This window comes from Vombatus ursinus, unplaced genomic scaffold (genome assembly GCF_900497805.2).
Source record: "Vombatus ursinus unplaced genomic scaffold, bare-nosed wombat genome assembly UNPS02000580.1, whole genome shotgun sequence".
NCBI lineage: Eukaryota > Metazoa > Chordata > Mammalia > Diprotodontia > Vombatidae > Vombatus > Vombatus ursinus.
The window spans coordinates 24,728,220-24,748,993 of record NW_020940358.1 but is presented as its reverse complement, the minus strand read 5'-3'; the positions used below and the strand labels follow the sequence as shown (position 1 = coordinate 24,748,993).

At 35.8% G+C, this 20,774-nt stretch overlaps 1 protein-coding gene across 8 annotated transcripts in view; it reads right to left on the bottom strand.

The window, feature by feature from the left end:
- The window catches only part of STAU1 (staufen double-stranded RNA binding protein 1), a 58,476-nt gene that overhangs the window by 6,540 nt on the left and 31,162 nt on the right, over positions 1-20,774 (bottom strand). For 6 of the 8 annotated variants that reach the window (XM_027851279.1, XM_027851292.1, XM_027851305.1 and 3 more), the window contains 4 exons: positions 10,861-10,959; positions 7,919-8,149; positions 2,531-2,674; positions 1,351-1,497 (listed from right to left, as the gene is read on the bottom strand). In XM_027851279.1, the coding sequence (XP_027707080.1) occupies positions 1,351-1,497; positions 2,531-2,674; positions 7,919-8,149; positions 10,861-10,959 (621 nt within the window). The remainder of the gene's footprint in view (positions 1-1,350; positions 1,498-2,530; positions 2,675-7,918; positions 8,150-10,860; positions 10,960-20,774) is intronic. The other 2 variants (XM_027851286.1, XM_027851299.1) reach the window with 1 other exon arrangement.

The following is a 20,774-nucleotide window of genomic DNA, read 5'->3' as shown; positions in this document are numbered from 1 at the left end:
AACAGAACAAAAGCAGTGTGGTGTAGTGGAAAAAGCACTGGAGGGGAAGGCTAGATATCAGGGTTCGAGTTCCAGCTATCAGTAATTTTCTACGTGACTGGACAGGTCATTTCCCTTACAGGGGCCTCAGCTTCCTCATCTGCAAAATGAGGTGATTGTACTAGATGATCTTTAGAGACCCTTCCAGCTCTGACAGCTTGTGTTCTATGACTTAACTGTCATCAAGATACAGATTGAAATGCAGTCAAAATGGAAGGGCTCCCACCTTCTTGGTAATTAATGACAAATCAATCCTTACAAGTTTTGGCAGGAAATTCTTAAAAGCAAAGCCAACATTTAGATAGGGTATATTACAGTAAAGCAGTTTGGGGCCTCTGTTGTTGTAAAGCAGCAGGTGATGACTGTTCTCAGAGCTGTGCAGAGCACAAGTGAAACAAACAATCACGGTGTTTTCAGGGTTATCCTGACAAAACCATTCAAACATTTTAAAGGAGAAAAGTATAGAGGTTTTCACTAGGAAGTGCAGCTTGCCCATTCCTGTGAACAACTGAAAATTTCCAGCATGACTTTATTTTCACCTGATATTTCTGATTACCAGGCAACCTGCATTAGGGGGAAAAAATTCCACATCAAAACACTAGAAATCTGTGCCTTCTTTTCCAAATCTAACGTCACACTGTATTTGTGTTCTGGAAAATCAAGTCTAGCTCATTCACTAATTTAGGCCTCACGTTAACCAGTCTCCTCAGCACACTTTACTTTAAGGGATAGGGATTGGTACTGGACCTGTGACTTCATCGATAGAGAGAACCTCCCTTGTCAATGCAGGACACAACCTTCTCTGCAATTTATCTTAGAGAATTTCCTAGTACCATTCGAGGTTAAGTGATTCAACTAGGGTCAAAAAGCTAGAATGTGAGGTAGGACTTGAACCTAAGTCTTTCTGGCTCTGAGGCCAGTTCTTTATCCACTTTGGCATTCTGCCTCTACATGTTAAGAAGAGGCTAAATCGCACACAAATTTCAAGCACAATTATCCACCATTTTACAAGCAGAGGAGAAGAATCTCTTTTAAACAACTGCTTGGTGCCTTTAAGATACTAAACAAGGATAAGAATTCATAAACAATTTTTCACAGTCAGTTTGTAGATACTTGAAAGATATCATCCTACTTTTGACTATATTCTCATGCCTGAGATGTTAAAACAATCGCTCGACCATGTTTCTGATTTTTTTATGACTTTCTCAAAGACTTTATTTGATGTTGGTCCCTACTGATAGGTCTCCTTAGAGATGGAGATTATATCTGTCTGTGGATGACAGAAAGAGAAATCAACATACAGATGGTTACCTTTTCTTCCGTCTTTAGTGCTGGCTTGGGGGGCTGGGCTTGGGGAACTTTGAAACCTAGGATTTCTAACATATTTTCAGCTGCATTGCGCTTTGCCACCTTCTTATTTGTGCCCATTCCTTCGGCAGTGTGGCCACCAACTTTGACCTGCACAAAGTCAAGTAACATAACTGCAGTTAACTGTTTAGTGCAAAAATCAAACCATGGTTGGTTTGTTAGAGAACGAATCAAATAACCAGAGAAAGTTGAGCAGGTTTATATTTTTCTCTAAGCTGTTCTCCATTTTATGAAGTCACAAACTCTAGACTACATCAAATATAGAAAGAATGAAAGAAGTGGTGTAAAAAACTTTAAGGTCCTTTCTAGTTCTAACTTTCACATTTTTCTGTGCTGAAGAATGATTTGGCCTTTTAGGAATGATTTATTTCATCTCATGGTCTATTAGCCCTACCTCCAAGTTGTTCTGGGTATAAAAACAGGGGGTATAAAAAACAGATTTAGAGTCTACCAAATGCCTTGGTATAAAAACAGCCCGAATGACTTGCTGCTGTGGTCACGTAAGAAATGACACAACAATTTCACCCAATCTGAAACCATGTATGAACAAAAGGCTCAAGATGGTTTGGGGGCAAAAACCTGCTGAGCAAACGGTAAAGAGTGTTTAGAACTGTCAACTAAATCGAGTTTCAAGAGGTATCCCAATAATGGGACTTTCAAGGAGACAACATAACATTAGAGTAAGGCGTTTCAAAAGTGAGTAAACGTTTCAAAGAATGTTTTCTCCCAAAGAGTGTCTAGTCTCCAAACACAAGGTAACATTAGGCTGCCCACATGACAGAATTTCACTAAGCCCAGTGAAACCCTCCTATATACCATCAATTTCAGGAACAGGACTAGACGTGCAGGGAAGCAATAAACTCCTAAGCAATAAACTCTAGACGAAGACTAAGGAAAATGTAAGAGTGGTCCTTTTTAAGGGCCGTGTGGCAATGGCAGCAAACCTACAAGAGACAAGAAGATACAGATCCAAGTTGTCATCTATATGTTAAATACTTTATGAAAGACAGAAGAAAGGCACCAGGAAGAAGAATAAAGAAACCTACCTCTTTATTAACAACTTTTTCATGTATTAAAATTGGTATCCTTAGGGTAGCCAAGCCCAACCCTTCCCTTCACCTACCTGCATAACAAATTCCCTTCGCCGTGGAAGGCCTCGCTCAGTGAGAAGCATGTATTCAGGCTCCTTATCTTTTTTGGCCTGCTGGATCTGGGCGAGTCGGCTAATAGGATTCATTCCCTGACCGTATTCTGGGCTTGTCTGTAGCTAAAGAGGAAATAACGTTGGGGAAATTGGCTGTCACATTATTGGTGGAAATGATTTCAGGCTCAGAGTGAATACTGATTTCAACTTAATAAACTGGTTTAAAATTTAAAAAAATTTTAAAAAGTTTGTGAATATTATGGCTTTGAAAACACGGATTAAAAATTTGCTCCTCACAAAATAACATTACTACTTCGAAACAGATAACCAATCATCATAGGAAAGCTTAATCAAAAGATTTCATTGAATGCCCTTACTCACCACCTTTCACCAAAAGGAAGTATGTTTTCAGAGGAGGAACATTTAGACCAAAAGACAAGAGCCCTAGGTTTAAATTTTAGCTTTGACACCAGCCACACGGATAGGGATATATCACTTAGATTCTCTGTGCCTCAAATCCTTTATCTGTAGCATAATACTTGTCCTGCCTAGTTCACAAGGGAACAATGAGGTAAGTATTTAATAAAGTACTCTAAAATGTGAATTGTTATTATAATGTAAAAATGAATTTTAATAAGCCAGAGTACAAGGAACACAGAGGTGGGAGACATATACAGAGCATCTTATCAATATCAAACCCAAAACTTCAGGCTTTATAAAATGGACCTTTTGCACAGATGAATTTCTTTATTATTGGCAGGTAAGTACAAATTGTAATCTAATCAACTGACATGATCAGTTCTTTATTTTGAGACTAGCACTTTGATAAATATGTGGAAGATTAACAGGATAGGAGAGAGACTTGAAGCAGAGAGCCAAATGAGAAGTTACTGTAATAGTCCAGGATAGAGGGCCTAAACTAGGGTGGTGGATTGTGTGAGTGGAAACAAAAGAACTGGGGCAAGAAATGGTAGGGAGGCAGAATTGACAAGACTTGGGAAGATGAGGGAGAAGGAAAAGCTGAAGATAACTCAAAGGCTTTTGAGCTTGGCTGACTTGAAGGATGGTGGCACCACTGACAGAAACAGAGTACACAGTAAGAGGGGCTAGCTGTCTGTTTGTAGGGAGGAGAATAGCATGATGAGTTAGATACATCGAGTTTGAGGTGTTGGCCAGAGATCCAAATGGAGATGTCTAAGGAAGCAAAAGGGGATAATATCTAACATTTATACAGTGCTTTAAAGTTGGCAAAATATTTTACACATATTATCTAATTTGAGCCTCAAAATAACCCTGTGAAATAGGTGTTATTATTATCATCCCCATTTTACAAATGAGGCAAGGCAGCACACACGATATGCCACCTAGCCGCCTAGTGTGGCCCTGAAGTTCAGAGAGATTAAGAATCAGAAATATACAAATTTAGAGGCAGACAGCCTCTGTTAAGGAATCAGAACTATATACATCAGGGGTGATTTCTGCAGAGGTGATCATTGAACCCATGACAGCAGATGAATTCACCAAAGGAAGAGACTAGAGGACTTAAGATAGAGCTTTTGGGAGCACTCCTGCTTAGGGTGCAAGAGGAAGATTATAATGAATTGGAAAAGACTGGGAAAGAACAGTCATATACGTAAGAGGAAAACCAGGGAAACAATGACATGGAAACTATTGAAGAGAGAAATCAGGTGGAAGAGATAGTTAAAAAAAAAACAAAATACCTCAATATTACAGAAAGGCCAAAGAGGATGAGAACTGAGAAAAGGGCATTAGAATAATGCCCTTAAAAAAATTAAAAGAGACTTGAAGGAAAGGTAAGACAATGCATACCTCTTTGTCTGCAGAGGTGCGGGGATATGAGTATAGAACACTGCATATGTACATAACGTCAAACTGGCTTGACATGTTTGCTAGTGTTGCTGAACTTTTTTTTAAGTAATCTTTCTTATTTTTTGTTGGGAAAAGAGAGCAACAAGTTAGAAAATTAAAGTGACATAAAAATATAAGACATCATCAATAAGATTTTTAAAAAATCACTGATGATCTTTGAAAGAGACAGTTCAGAAGGAAGAACTGCAAGGGGTTTAATCAATAGTCATTAAGAGCTCAGGAAGGTAGAGATGGAGGGTATGCACCATTCTTGCTAGAAGAAAAGGAGTATTTATTCGGTGGTGGGTTATTTTCTGTTTTCTTTTTGTGAAGGTAGGAGGAGAGAAAAGAGATGGGAAGGGCAAACTGCTGAAATGAAAACATTATTAAAGTATATAATGAGGCGGTCCCTATTTAGCATTTGCTTAGTGTCAGAGGGCAGAACAAATGGCCAAAAGTGCAAGAAAACAGTTTTCAGCTCAAATTTAAGAAAGAATCTGTTATTACTTAGAGCAATCAAAAAACAGGTGCCCTGTCACTGAAGGGCTTCAGTAGAGACTAGATAACCATTAGCTATCCTCTCCAACCTACCCACTGCACATGTGCCAAAGTGATTATACTAAAGCACACAACTGACTAGCATTTCTAAACTCAATGAACTCCAGTGACTTTGTTACTTTTAGGATAAAATACAAACCCCTGTCACTTAAAACTTTTCATAACCTACCTTTCCAGGCTTAGTATACAAGATGACCCAAAAGTCTTATGGCAATTTTAAGACATTAATGGGACACCTTGTATATTAAATATTTCTTCCTTTCTCACATTCCATAGTCCCCTGAACTGGTCTTTCTTCCTCTTCTGCAGCTGTGCCTTAATAATGGTCATGCCCCATTTTTGGTATATTCTTTCTCCTCATCTCTGCTCTAAGACTCCCTAATTTCCTCCAAAGCTTAAGTCAAACACCACCTTCTACACAGTGTCTTTGCTGATTCTTTCTGCCGCTACTGTCTCTGCCCATTACTTTTTATTTATGTATATCGTGTGTGTGTGTGTGTGTGTATGCATCCCTGACAGGATGGAAGCTCCTTAAAAGCAGGGACTGTTTTATTTTTGTCTTTGTAATTCCAGTGCCTTGCATGCAGCAGATGCTTACTGAATGTTTGTGGACTGTTCGAAATCATAGAATCACAGATTTAGAGCTGGAATAGGCCTTAGCAATCCTTGCATCCAATGCCACTTCATTTTATAATTCACAAAACAGAGGTCCAGGGAGGCTGGGTTAATTATTCTTCTGAAATTTTTTGGACCCTGAAAATGTTAGAGGGGATTCAGACTTCTGACAGAGATTGAACTACATTATCTCAGAAGTTTCCTCTAGCCCTAAAATTTAGTAAATCAACCAATCTTGTTTATGAAGGAATGGCTAAACATGTTATGGCAAATGAACGTAACGGAATATACGTTGCAAGAAATGTCGAATATAGTAACAACAGAGAAGTATGTGAAGATTTGTATGAAATGGTAGGAGTGAGTATGGTACAACTGAATGAAGTGGTAAAACTGAAGTCACATGACCCAGGTTTGATTTCTGGCACTGCCACTTGCTACCTGTGTGACTGTGGGGAAGTCACAACCCCTTGGCCTCTGTTTCCTCATCTGTAAAATGAAAAGATTGGAACAGAGACAATTAATATCCCTTTCTATATCTACATGTATGATCTTATGATGCAAAGCAGAACTAAGAAAAATTTTACATATATACATAAATATATATACCTATACATATATATGTAAATATATATAGACTACGATAATGTAAAAAGGCAGGTATGAGATTATGGGCATGGAATTCTGACTGCATATAATGTTAGCTTTTTTTCTGAAGTGTTGGCTAATTTGCTGAATTGAGGTTTTTTCCCTCCTCTTTTAAATGTTTCATTAGATGGGATAGCTTTCTGAGAGAGGGATGGAGTAGGGATATAATTAAAAATGCAGGTGATGTAATAAAACGATAGCAATAAAAAACTTTTTTTAAAAAGTCAGTGGTGGAAGCAGTTAGGTGACACAGTGGATAGAACTCTAGCCTTGGAGTCAGAAGGACCTGAATCCAAATCTGGCTTCAGACACTTGACACTTACTAGCTGTGTGACCCTGGGTGACTCGCTTAACCCCAACTGCCTCACCAAAAAGCAAAAACAAAAACAGAAAAAAAAAAAAAGTCAATGGGTACAAGATGGTTAAAAACAGAAAGGTCCTATATACTGCAAATATTATTTACAACATCTTTTTTTTACAGTAGCAAAGAATTTGAAACAAAGTAGGTCCTTTTAGGGAATGCCTAAAGAAAGAGTAGTATATGGATGTAATGGAAAATTAATGTGCTCTAGGAAACAACAAACATGAAGAATTCAGAGAAGCATGAGTAGACTTATATGAAGTGAAGACTTCAGTAAGCATAACTGAGAAAAAAATCCACAATGATTACAACAATGTAAATGGAATGAATGAACAGACTCAAACTGAATGCTGTATATTATAACAACCAAGCTTGGCCCCAAAAGAGTTGAGAAAATGTACCTTCCTCCTTTCATCAAAGAGGTGGGAGACTATTGGTGTGAGATACCGCATATACTGCAATAGGCATAATTAATGTGTTGGTTAGTTTCATTTATCTGCTTCTTACTGCTCTTTTTATGCTTTGTTAAAAATGCTTGCTACATAAGAGTTGGAAGGGATATGAATGTGATGTGAAAAATTTTAAAAAATTAAATTAATTAAATTAAAAATTTTAAAATGACATTTAAAAAATTAAAATCAAGCAGTAACTAAAAGTCTTCTTCATTGGAAAGCATTTTGAATAAGTTGTGGTATATGAACTAATGCAGAATGAAGTGAGCAGAACCAAAAGAAGAATTTAAGCTCTAACTTCAATACTGTAAAAATGAATAATTCTGAAGAATTTTGTAAACTGATAAAGAGTGAAATAAACAGAACCAGGAGCAAAATTTATACACTAACAACAACACTGTAAAAACAAGCAACTTTGAAAGCTGTAAGAACCATCATCAATAACAATGGCCATTCATGAGGCCAAAGTACTTATGATGAAACATGGTCTTCATGACAGAGAAAGAGAGAGACAATAAATTTGGGGCACAGAATATGATAAATATATTTTTTAATATAGCCACTGGGGAAAATTGCTTTGCTTTACTATGGATATTTGTTGAAAGAATTTTTTTAATGGAGTTAAGGGTAAGAGGGAGAGATAATAACAGATTTGTTAATTTTTTTTTAAAGGGGGGTACTACAAATGTGAAATTGCATGCACTTTCAGATGAGGTCATTGTATTATTATAGTTTAATTGAACTGTTTAATTTCATCACAAGAGAGCTCTCACAGGCGGTCTGTGGGAGTAATCTGTATATGTATGTAATGTAAAAACAAAATATATCAATAAAACCACAAGTGACAAAAAAAGAAAGTGTTCTGACCTTAACTATTGATTTTGTTTTCTTTTTTATTCGTGGCTTCATTTTTTCAACTGTTGGAAGGGGGGGTAATTTCTTTAGTTCCTCAAGGACAGCTATAGCAGCATTTTTCTTTGAAATCTTCTTGCTTTTTCCTTCACCTTCACCCATGAATTCGCCAACTGATACCTTTGTCACAAAACTCTTCATGTGAGGTGGGCCACTCTCCCTGGTGACCTGTTTCAGAGGGAAAAACTGAGTGAAAGCGTGATAAACACTTATTAAAAATGGTAGGGGACACTGGTTATAGCAAAGTTCATTAACATGAAATACAGAATGGGGGTTAAAGGACAGAACTTCTAAATGAGATATATGACATCTCAAGGAAATGTATGTAAAGGAACATTTTTCTCTTTGATCTTTTTCTTTTTTGTGACCCTTCACACTTGCATCTTTAAAAGCTCTCAAGAGAACTCAGTCTCACTCTACAGGTTGGCATGCGATAGCAGGGAAATTTTCCTCATTTTGCAGATAAAACAACTGAAACCAAGAAGTGAGATAATTTGCCCAAAGTCACACAATGGAGCAGCATCATAGCAGAACAGAAACAACACTGGATATGTAGCCAGAAAACCTGAGTTCAAATCCAGCATTGGTCACTCCCTTGGGCTAGTCGCTTTAACATTTCAAAACCATAGTGTCTTCATTTGTATAATGAGGGGGTTGGACATGAAGGCCTCTAAGGTCCCTTCTAGCTCCTCTAAGATTCTATGAACGAGACTACAGTACAAAAAGATAATAACATTCTTAGTAATTCCAAAATCACACAGCAGGTTCCCAGCAGAGACAGGACTAAAATCCAAGCATTAAACTTCCCACTCTACCACATTTTATAATATAACTACACCCTGGTCTTAGAGGGAACACATCAACTGACCCAAAACACAATGAGGGGCAAATATGTAATATTATCTCTTCTCAAAAGTAGGTTTTGATAGCCAGAGGAGAGAGACTGAGGGCGCTGAAGACAAACAAATGACTTCACAACAAGGCTGAGGGCCAAAGCAGCTGTGGCTGGAGAGGACACTGGACATTTAATTCCTTCCTAGTATGGTTATGCAAATGTGGCACATATATAGAAAGACACAATATAATGTATACAACTTTATTAACTAACACAATTACTTGTAATGAAAATAATGTTTGAATATTACAACACATGGTTTGAGGAAGCAATTCATCATTAACTTCTATGAATTTCTGATACATTTCTGCATGTGTTTTTGTATTTCCTCTTCATCCTATCTATTTCTAGGTATATTAAGTATTTCCCACAAACTCTATCTAAAACTTATCATGTTACCCCCAAATGATAAAAACTGAGCGGCATAATAAGACAAATAGTGCCTTCAGAATCAAAAGACTTGGGTTTGTATTCCAGCTCTGTCATGTAGCAGTTATATGAGCTTGGGAAAATTCATTCCTCTCTCAGGACCTCCATTTTCATCTCTATAACACGAAGGGGTGGTGGGTTCAATCTCCAATGTCCCATTCTGGCTCCACAATTCTGCTACTGTAATTTCATGACTCCATTTGTACATCTCAGGAATATTTTCCAGTGATGTTTTATATATAAGCAACTTTCTACTCAAACATCAGATGCAGTTGCATCATTTTGAACTTTTACTTTTTAAAAATCTCTACTGCTGACTGGTATGAACACATGACACTGTACTAATGCCCACTAGTGATCCCACCACACAACAGTATCACAATTCTAACTACATTTGCAAATGTATTATGAACATTTAAACTCTGTAAAAAAGTTTTGCTGAAGCACCAGATATGTAACTGTCTCTACTCTTTCCTACCAAAATATTTTATTTAGCTTAGTTTTCTAATTCAGTCCACATTTGCATCAAAAATTGTCAGGAAAAAACCGTGAAAGTCGTTACCAGAAAGAAATATTATAGAGTATAATGGAAATGTAAGCTTTTAAATAATTACACAGAAACACTCGAAACAGTACAGTTTTGAGTTAAAAAAAAAAAAAAGTTTATTTAAAAGATGTATTAACCACCAGAGGGAGCTCCTACAATTTCACAAATATAAAAATAAAGTAAGGCTAGGGTTAGAGTTAGAAGTAGGATTAGGGTTAGGGCTACATTCACAGGTAAAATACCAAATCCAGTCTGCCTATAAAAATGCTACAGTTTAATAGTTAAGACCTAAGTATTTTACAAGAGAGTGAATTATAGCCAACCTGTTTAAGGGGGAAAAATACATTCAGAAACCATACCTTTCCTTATCATTGAAATAACAAGCATTTTTTTTTTTTGGCCCAGTATTACAGTATGTGATCAGAGTTAAGAACTCCTTTCAAAGTCTACATTAGCTGTTTTCAGTCTTAAAGGTGAAAATGTGGAGGTATCCAGCTATAATTTCTAAAAAATGAAGCTCCGAAACTTTGTTTTTGAGACTAGCAGATAAATCTGGAAAAAGAGAAAGTATACTTTGCACATTCAGATGTGCAAATCACAACCAAATAAGAATTTGCAAATAATTAAAATAAATAAAAGTCGTTTTCTCTTTACCTTCCTAAACTAATTGGATTTAGTCTTTTTAGGTACAAGTACAATATTGAATGTATTTGCTTTCTATTTTGGATTTTTTACAGGGAGATTTGCTTTAAGCATATGTAGTTGGAAAGGTAGGGTATAATTCTTAAAAGCAGTATATAAGTAGCTTTTAAAAGATAATTTCTCAAAAGGATCTTGGGAAACCTCTCAAAGACTTCACAAGAGATCCTAGAGAAATATCTAAACTCCAAGGTTAAATCAAGGTTCTCAAACTAAAGAAAACTGGATAGTTTATTATCCTCACTTTCTCCAAAATATATTGAGTATTTTACTAATACTTGAGTATTTCTTAGTATGAACTTCATTCTTGCTTATTAATGAGCTTACCTCAAAATTCACAGGCAAGTTCCGTTTAAGTGCAATCTCAAACACTTGGCTTATTTCAGATTTATTGAGATTTTCATCATCTGGTTCTCTTCCATTCACCTAGAAGATTAGTCATTTAAAAATGATCACATATTAAAGCTGTTAGGTAACTTGTTTGATGAGACCACAAAACCAAAAGCCTTCAAACTTTGCCTTATGGGTATCATTATTAAAGTGGCCAAAATAAAGCATACACAGTTTACTATTGTATTATAAAATAAGTCACAGCCTATTAAAATTAAATTGTATTATGTCTCAAATCCACCACCAGCAATCTACCCAGCTAAGGTAAAAGTATAAGTAAATCTCTTTGGATATTCTTGGAGCTAAATTCCATTGCAAACATGTGCCACTCCTGATGAGGCTACGGATGGCTTGACCATTAAATCTTTAATGGGCATCAGTAAACCAAATCTTATTTCGGAAGGTCCATAATCTACTAAAAGACTGACTGGTCAACATGTGTTCAAATATAAGCCTTTCAACACACAGAATGTTAGGGTTTTGGAGGTTTTTATGAATTTGAAGTAATCTTATACTTTTTTGAAAAGAGGGCATGGAGAGTACAGTGGACAAAGAAGAAGTTGTGATGTGATGCTGACAAGACTTCTTTTACTAATGTTCTACCAGTTAACTTTGGGATGCAAACTAATGCTAATCTTTTAAATTCTACACATATTTCACAAGCCTCTAGTTAAACAGAACTAATCAATAACAATGTATTTTTTTGGGGGGTGATAGGCAATTTAAGTGACTTGCCCAGGATCACACAGCTAGTAAGGGTCAAGTGTCTGAGGCTAGATTTGAACTCAGGTCCTCCTGACTGTAGGGCGAGTACTATACCCACTGTGGCACCTAGCAGCTCCCAATAACAATGTATTTTAAAAGTTTAATGATGACATAAGAAAATGGAAGATTTAGTCCAACTGGAAAAGAGTTCAAGAGAGCAATGATCTTGGAAAAGTTTACCATCAGAGTATAAGGGTATGGTTTCCTTTACCCAGTGAAGTGATTCAGCAAAAGATTTGGAAAATGTTTGGGACTTTTGGGGACCAGAAATGTAAGAATAGAAACTTGGCTATAAAATGGTTATTTAGTTTTTATCTTAATTGCCAAGCCTAATGGCCTTTTATCAGTCTTCATCCTTCCTGACTTCTCTAAACTGATACTTTTGATCATTGTGTATTGTTTAATGGCAGGAGAATTTAAAATATTTTATAAGTCCATTTTCCTTCTCTTGAAATGTTTCTCAAAGCAGGGCAGTACTGGACTAGAACCTAAGATCACAGATCTTTAAATGTGGACAGGACCATAGGATCACATGGAAGTCTGGCACAGGCTGCTCAATACTGTATATATACTATACATTTCATTGTGTCCATCAGGTGGACAATGAGACAATTAAAGGCCAGAGAAGTTAAACACATTGCCAACAGCAAACAAACTAGTAGCAGAACTAGGATTAGAATTCAAGTGGATAAGGTCTATCTTACCCTGAAAAAGACAAAAGCAGCAATTGTAAGGCTACAGCTAAATGAAAAAAATGAAATTCTAAGTGAAAAACCTCACCTTAATGTTGCTGAGACAATAATCATGCCTCTAATTATGTTCTGAGTGGACATATAAATGTTATTAACCAACTAATTTCCCTCTCTTTGCTCCTAGCATTCTCATTCACATCTGATTTCATTGTACTTTTGGCCTAGTCAAAATTATATCGTATGGTATTTCTGGTAGTGTATTAACTTAAACACATACTTCTATTTTTGTTGTTACTGTAAACTCTTAGGAGAAAGAATCTGTACAGGGTGAACTTTTTTTTTTTTAAATCAGAGGAAGATGAACTAGAGTCAAAGCTTCCTAAAGGAGCTGGGGGGGAGGGGGGGAGCATTAGTAGCAAGATTATTTTAATATCTAGAAGAAATAATTTTTTAATTCTTACCTGGGCTTTAGAGAAACCATAATGAAGTTACACTGCATAGTACTCTTTAAAAAGTCAATCCGAATTAAAAAAGAATTGGATTTGGAGTCAAAGGACCTTCGTTTGAATCTCTGCTCCCTGCACCAACATAACTTGCCATGTGACCTTACATAAGCCATTTAGCTTCTCTGGGCCTCAGTTTCTTCATCTATACAATGAGGTAGTTGTACTAGCACTTCTTAAACTGTGGGTCCCCCATTTGGGGTCGTGACCCACAGTTTAAGAAGTGATGAAGGGGTCACAAGTGGAAAAAGTTTAAGAAGCCCTGTACTAGATGACTTCTGAGCTCCATTCCAGCTCTAGACACACCAAATGATTCAGATAGATGAGAAAGGCCTAATGAATTCCTAGTTTTATCCTTAATTCAACAAATTAACTCAATTCAACTCAACATTATTATCTACTACTTGGAAGAATCAGTGCTAGGTTATGGGAACTTAAAAATACAGACACGACAGAAACCCTGCACTCAAAAGAGTTCATAATCTTAGGTGTGGAAGTCAAGTTAACTAGCATTTGCTAAGCACCTCTTAGGGGCCAGGCACTGTGCTTAGCTCTGATATACACACATACACAGAGAAACAACTATGATGAGAGAAAGAGTATGAAAGGCTACAAAAGAAAGGCTGATAAAGTATAATAAGAAATTTTAAGGAGAGACTGTTTTTTATCTGGGGTGATAGGATAGAGAGAGGTCAGGGAAGATTTCATGAAGGATGTAGAATCCTGGCCTTTTAAGGGAGGTGGTAGTAGCTGTGTTTCTAGGAATGGAAGTTAGAGTGAACAAAGATAAGAGAATTAAAGAGGAAAGGATGAAAATAGGGGGCAGAGAATAATCCAGTTTAGCTGGAAGGTGGGGCTAAGTGATGGAAATTAGCATGAGAAAAGGCTGAAAAGGTGGAACAGAAGCAGATTATAGATAGCTTTGAATGTTAGGATCAGTCTTTAACACTTATCTAATGAAACTTTAGTCTCATCATAGTTCATCTATAACTAAATACTATTCTGACTGGCCCACTTCAGCAAGAAGATGGTATATCATGGGCATCTGAAAGAGTTACTTATGTCAGCAGTGTTGACCTTTAGCGTAGACTATTCCCCTCTTCAAGGAAGAGTGCTGACTAGCTAAGGATAGCACATTAACAATCTCAGGATAACAGCCCTCTAAGAACACGATGGCAATTATCATTTTGAAGATGCAATCCTGTCTTAGGCACAATGATGTACTGCTGATTAAGTTATAAGGTGGTCCAACTACACTGTATTTCAAGAAAAGTAACTAAACTGTCCATTCCACTTGGTCTAGCTAGAATCCTACTACTGGACATATACTTCAAGGAAGTTGGAGATGGAAACAAGATCTACTATATAGCAAATTATTCATGGCAGCACTCTTGGTGGTAGCAATATCTTTCTATTGAAGAATGGCTGAAAAATGAATAAAATGCAACATTTTATGCAGTAAGAAATGACAAATATGAGAAATGTGGGAAGTGATTCACACAAAATGATGCAGTGCAAAGTAAGCAGAAGCAAAAGAACATCAAATATTATAATGTGAAGGAAAAGATCATTAAAAGATGAACTGTGAGTAATGGGAAAAAAAAATGAAGGTCCTGGAGAAGAAATAATGAATTATACCTTCTCCTTTATGGCAGAGAGGAGGTGGGAATATTAGGACCCAATATTTCATATACTGTCAGACACAACATGCATGTTGGATGTTTTATCTTAATTGTTTTCTTTGTCAAAAGGGAGAGCTCAGTTTGGATGGGAAATGACTATAATATAAAGACAAAAGGCATCAATAAAATGTATTTTTTGAAAAAAGAAGTAATCATGCTTCAACTAAAGCCAAGGATTCTGCGGAAATATGGGAATAGTGGAGAAAGCACTGGGGTAGAAGACATGAGAAACAGCATGGTGAAGTGTTAAGCGTGCTGCACATCCCACCCTATGACATAATATAGTCAGGAAGCCCATGGTTAGTCCTATGCCTTGAATTACCTGTGTGGCCCTGGCAAATCACTTAATTTCTGAACCTTACTTCCTGCAACTCCAAAATAATGCTGTTGGACTCCAGAATCCCTAAGGGGATTCAGCGTAGTAAAGTAGAAAAAATGCTGGATTTAGAGAAAAGAGAAAATGGGCTTAGATCCCAGTTCTACTACTTAGCATCTATATAACCTGCATTTAATCGGTTATTCTGTTTCTTCATCTATAAATTCAGGGGGCTGAACTAAATGATTTCTAAGACCCTTTCAAGCTCTAAATATATGATCCTATGCTCCACGACCCCATTAAAGACTGATTCATGGCTAAAGTTTTCTGTTTTATGCTTTTATACCTGATTACATCATCTTCCCACATCAAAAATTTATCTTAGAGGGGGCAGCCAGGTGGCGCAGTGGGTACAGCACTGGCCCTGGATTCAGGAGGACCTGAGTTCAAATCCGGCCTCAGACACATAACACTTACTAGCTGTGTGACCCTGGGCAAGTCACTTAACCCCACTGCCTAGTCAAAAAAAAAAAATCTATCTTAGGCAAGGATAATGATTCAACAGTAGGTTGTCTGACTAACAGAAGAAAAGCCAAGCCTATAGCCACTGGCAATTATTACAATTCTATTGACAATATATGAAAACAACGGGAAGTGAATACTCTTGGCCTTGACCAAAAGTCAACTACAGTCTACCTACCTAAGTTCTCAGGATTTAGCTCCACTTTCTGTTCTAAACCATTTGTCAGTGTTCCCTAGGGCTGTTAAATAGCTGAGTCATTCCTCCATATAGGTGAATGGATGTGTCACAGTGGTAGTTAAAGTGATCCCTTGATACAGATTAAGTTTGTAAAGTGAACAGAGAAGAAAAGTGTTAACTTCCATAATTACTAAGAGGCAGTAAGGCAGTGGACTTAGAGCTGGTCTCAGAGTCAGGATAATCTGGATTCAAGTCCTGCCTCTGACACAAACTGGTTCGTGTGGCCCGGGGCATGTCACTTAATTTCTCAGTGTCCTAAGCAACTCTCTAGCACTTGTGGAATTCACAGAAGTGGCTGATCTGTATTGGTTAAAGGAGTTCCCTCACCAGGAGCTACTTTCATCTATATCAATGAAAATACAAACCTGGACCTCCCCCCACCTAAAAAAAAAAAAATTAATAACATATAAAAAAAAGCTCTGTTTCTTGTTTCTCTGAATGAATGGATCAGTTGACTTAATAAAACTGGATATCAGTGACATAACATAAATTTGAGACTTAACAAATTAAAAGATACATGAAACCATACAAATTACAAACCATATATAATATTCCTTCAAGTCACTAATAAAAGTGAAAAATAAAACAACTCTCAGGTTTCACCTTACACTTAGAAAACTGGCAAGGATAGCAATAGCTATAAACAGTTTATACTGGAGGAGCTTTGGAAAACCAGCATGCTAATATAGTATGGAGCAATGATCCTTGTTCATTGTAGAAAGCTATTTGGAATTATGTCAAAACAAAAAAAAAAGTGACTGAAAATGTCAATATACTTTGACTCAGAGATCCTACAGCTAGACATATATCACAAAGAAATAAAAAACATAAAGAAAATTCCCACATATAACAAAATATCCATTAAGAGTGTTTTTTGTGGTAGTAAAGAACTGGCAAAATACTGGATACCACTGATTGAGGAATAGCTAAACAAGATGTTGTATATGAATATCATGGGATATTAATGTGCCATGAGAAATGACAAATGTGAAGAATTCAGAGAAACATGGGAAGATTTGTTAACTAATACAAAGTGAAATAATCATAACCAAGAAAACTACAATCATATCTACAACAATATAAATGTAGAGGACAGTCAGGTGAAAACAGAATATATTAAAATGATCAAGCCTAACCCAGGAAGGATTGAGAATGTATACCTTAACTTCATCACTTGGAGAAGTGAGGGGACAATAAGTGAAAGAATGTTGGCTTTGCAACAGCTGACATGACATTTGGTTTTGCTGAACTGTTTAAAAAAATTTCTTATTGATATTTTTTTATTTTTATGTTTCTTCATCTTCAAATACATCCCTTCCCCCAAGTCTAGTTTAGCAAAACTAATCAACATGTCAACTAAGATTGTCAGTATTTGTGAACGATTTGGCAGAAACTAGGTACAGATCAACATCTCAAACCATATACCAAGATAAGGTCAAAAAGGTACATTATTTAGACATAAAAGGTGAGTATCATAAGCAAATCAAGGAGCAAGAAATATTTTATCTGTTAGATTTATGGATAAGGGAAGAATTCATGACCAGACAAGAGGTTCATAACAAGATATAAAATGGATAATTTTGATTACATCAAATTAATAAATTTTTTGCACAAACAAAACCAATGCAGCCCAGATTAGAAGGGAAACAGGAAAATGGGGGAAAATGTTTACAGCAAATTTTTCTGACAAAGGCTTCATTTCTCAAAATATAGAGAACTGAGCTAAATTTATAAGAATGGGTCATTCCCCAATTGATAAATGGTCAAAGGATATGTAAACAGGGAGTTTTCAGATGAAGAAATCAAAGGTAACTAGAGTCATATAAAAATGTTCTAAATCACTATTGATTAGAGAAATGCAATTAAAACAACTTTGATTACCACCTCACACCTATCAGATTGGCTAATATGACAGAAATGGAAAATGACAAATGTTGGAGGGGATGTGGAAAAACTGGGACACTAATGAATGCGCTGTTGGCAGAGTTGTGAACTGTTCCAACCATTCTGGAGAACAATTTGGAACTATGCCCAAAAGGCTATAAAAATGTGCATATATACCCAGCAATACCACTAAACTAGGTCTATATCCCAAAGAGATTAAAAAAAAAAAGGGAAAACAACCTACATGTACAAAAATTTTTATAGAAGCTCTTTTTGTGGTGGCAAGTAATTGGAAATTGAGGGGATGCCCATCAACTAGGGAATGGCTGAACAAGTGGTGGCATGATTATGATGGAATACTTGATTATGCTGTAAGAAATGATGAGCAGGATGCTTTCAGAAAAACCTAGGAAGCCTTATACAAATTGATGCAAAGTGAAATGAGCAGAACCAGGAGAACACTGTACACAGTAATGGCAATCTTGTAAGATGATCAATTGTGAATGACAGCTATTTTCAGCAATACAATGATCCAAAACAATTCTGAAGGACTTATGATGAAAAATGTTATCTATCTTCAGGGAAAGAATTGATGAAGTCTGAATGCAGATTGAAGCACACTTTTTTTTACTGTCTTTATTCCTGTTTTTGTTTTTTTTTGTCTGCATTTTCTTTTGCAATGTAGGTAATATGTAAATGTTTTATATGACTGCACATGTGTAATACATATCAAACTGCTTGTCTTCTTAGGGAAGAGAGAGGCAGGCAAGGAGAGAATTTGGAACACAAAATTTTAATAAACAAATGTTTAAAATCTGTGTTTATATGTAAGAAAAAAATAAAAATTGAGTGTTTAAAAAAAGAAGACTGCCAGTATACACAATGTTCTTCTCCTATAGTCTCTGAAAAGAGGAGGAGATAAGATTTTTTAATCTCTTCTTTGAGGTCAAAATTGGTCATTATAATTGCACTTTTTAGAGAGAGGTTTTATTTGTTCTCTCTATTTACACTGTTGTAATCATTGCATATGTTGTTTTCTCAATTTTGCTTACTTCATTTGGCATCAATTCTAGAAGTCTTCTCTTTTGTCTGTAGTCTTCATATTCATTGTTTCTTTAGGGTACAGTAACACTCCACCGTAATTGTATACCACAATCTGTTTAACCATTTAATGAACATCTACTTGGTTTCCATTTTTTTTTTTTTACTAACACAATAAGTGGTACCACAAATATGGTGATGAGGATGATAAGCATTTATATAAAACTTACTATGTGCTAGGCACTGTGCTAAGCACTTTACAAATATTATATTATTTTATCCTAACCACAACTCTGGAAGGTAGACAGTATTATTATCACCATTTTACTGATGAGGAAACTCTGACTTACAGCGGTTAAGTGACTTATCCAAGGTCACACAGTTGGTAAAGGATCTGAGGCCAGATTTGAACACAGGTCTTCCTGACTCCCAGCTAAGTGCTTTATCCACTTAAACACCTAGCTGCCATGTTGTATTTATATTTTGGTTCATACAGGGCTTTTGTTCTATCTTTAACCTCTGAGTTATGAGTTCTCTGGGTCAAAGGGTATGGACATTTATTTTTTAAAAAAATTATTAATAAATTGTTTTTACATCATTACATTTCCTAATTTCCTCCTCCCCTACTTTACCCTGAGAGCCCTTCCTTATAACAAAAAATAAAAAAGGGAAAAAAAAAACAGTTCAGCAAAACTAACATATTGAAAAAGTTTGATATATGCAGTGTTCCACACCTATAGTCCCCTGCTTCTGCAAAGAAGAGTGGAAGTGCCTCCTCCTATCTCTTCTGTGGGGTCAAATTCATTATAGTTTGTTCCTATCCATTGAAGAATGACTCTTGTTCTTCATATATGTGCATTTATCTTGAATAGTAGATCCTTTTCAGACATCATAAGATGCAAAGATTTTTTCCCCTCATCAATAGATTCCCTCTTTATTCTACTTCCACTGGTTTTCTTCATGTAAAAATTTTTAATTTCATGGTATAGAAATTATATATTTTATCTTTTGTAATGGATCCTAACCCTTGTTTAGTCAAGAACTCTTCTTAGTCATAGCTATGAAAAGTTATCTTATCTTTTTCTCTTCTAATTTTTTAGATGACATTACCTTTTATATTCTGGTCACATATCCATTTTGAAAATACTGTGGCATGTGATAAAAGATGTTGGTCTAAATTTAATTCCCACAAAACTGTTTTCCAGTTGATGTTATCTTTGTTACAAGGAAAGGTAGAGGATATATTTGGAAAGGATTATGATGTAAAAACAAAAACACCAATAAAACAAAAAAAAAATTAAATGTTGTAAAAGTTCTTTATAATGCTGATGTTGGTAATAGTATATCCACTTGCCCCTTACAAACTAACTGTATTATGTCAAGTTTTTATCATGTAAAATAGCCTAACTTTGAAAGTCTATGTAGCAATAATATATACAAGTGGAATTTATCCCTTTCTGAAGGGACCTTTTCTTTAACTTTATTCAACTGCTTAATATAACCCTATAGAGAACCTTGGGTACACTCTGGAACAATTATTTTCATTAACACTCCATTAAAAATGCTCCCTTCATGAAAAGTCATACCTACTAACTGTACAAGCATAAGCCTTTATGCCATTATGATTCAATCCATAAAGCTCTTAAGGGCATAAATCAGTTTAAAATACACTCATGGTGTATATTTCATAAGCTATAAATCAGCCAATAAAATTGTAACTAAGAGAAGTATTTGCACATTAATCTTTAAGATGTTTTAGTTCGATGGGCTTACTTTCATCAAGGTTATTTCATCAGATTTAAGTGATACAAATGTACTAAAATGTTTTTGCTCCTTTTTCAACAACACTATGACAGATACCACAAGAAGCCCTAACACACCTGCCCCAAAATACTGATTGTATTTTACATTGCTGAATTTTACTTAAATCACTTCCTAACACTATTCAAAACAGGCTAAAAAATGTCTATTTCTTTTTTTATTTTATTTTTTTTTACATTTTCTTTTTTTTATTAATTTATTTTAATTTATCAATAATCACTTCCATATGCTTTTGAGTTTAAAATTTTTCTCCCCCTTCCTCCCCACCACCCTCCCCAAGACGGTGCACAATTTGATATAGGCTATACATTTACATTCCTATTAAACATATTTTCACATTAGTGATGTTGTAAGTAAAAATTAAAACCAATAGGAGGAGCCATCAGA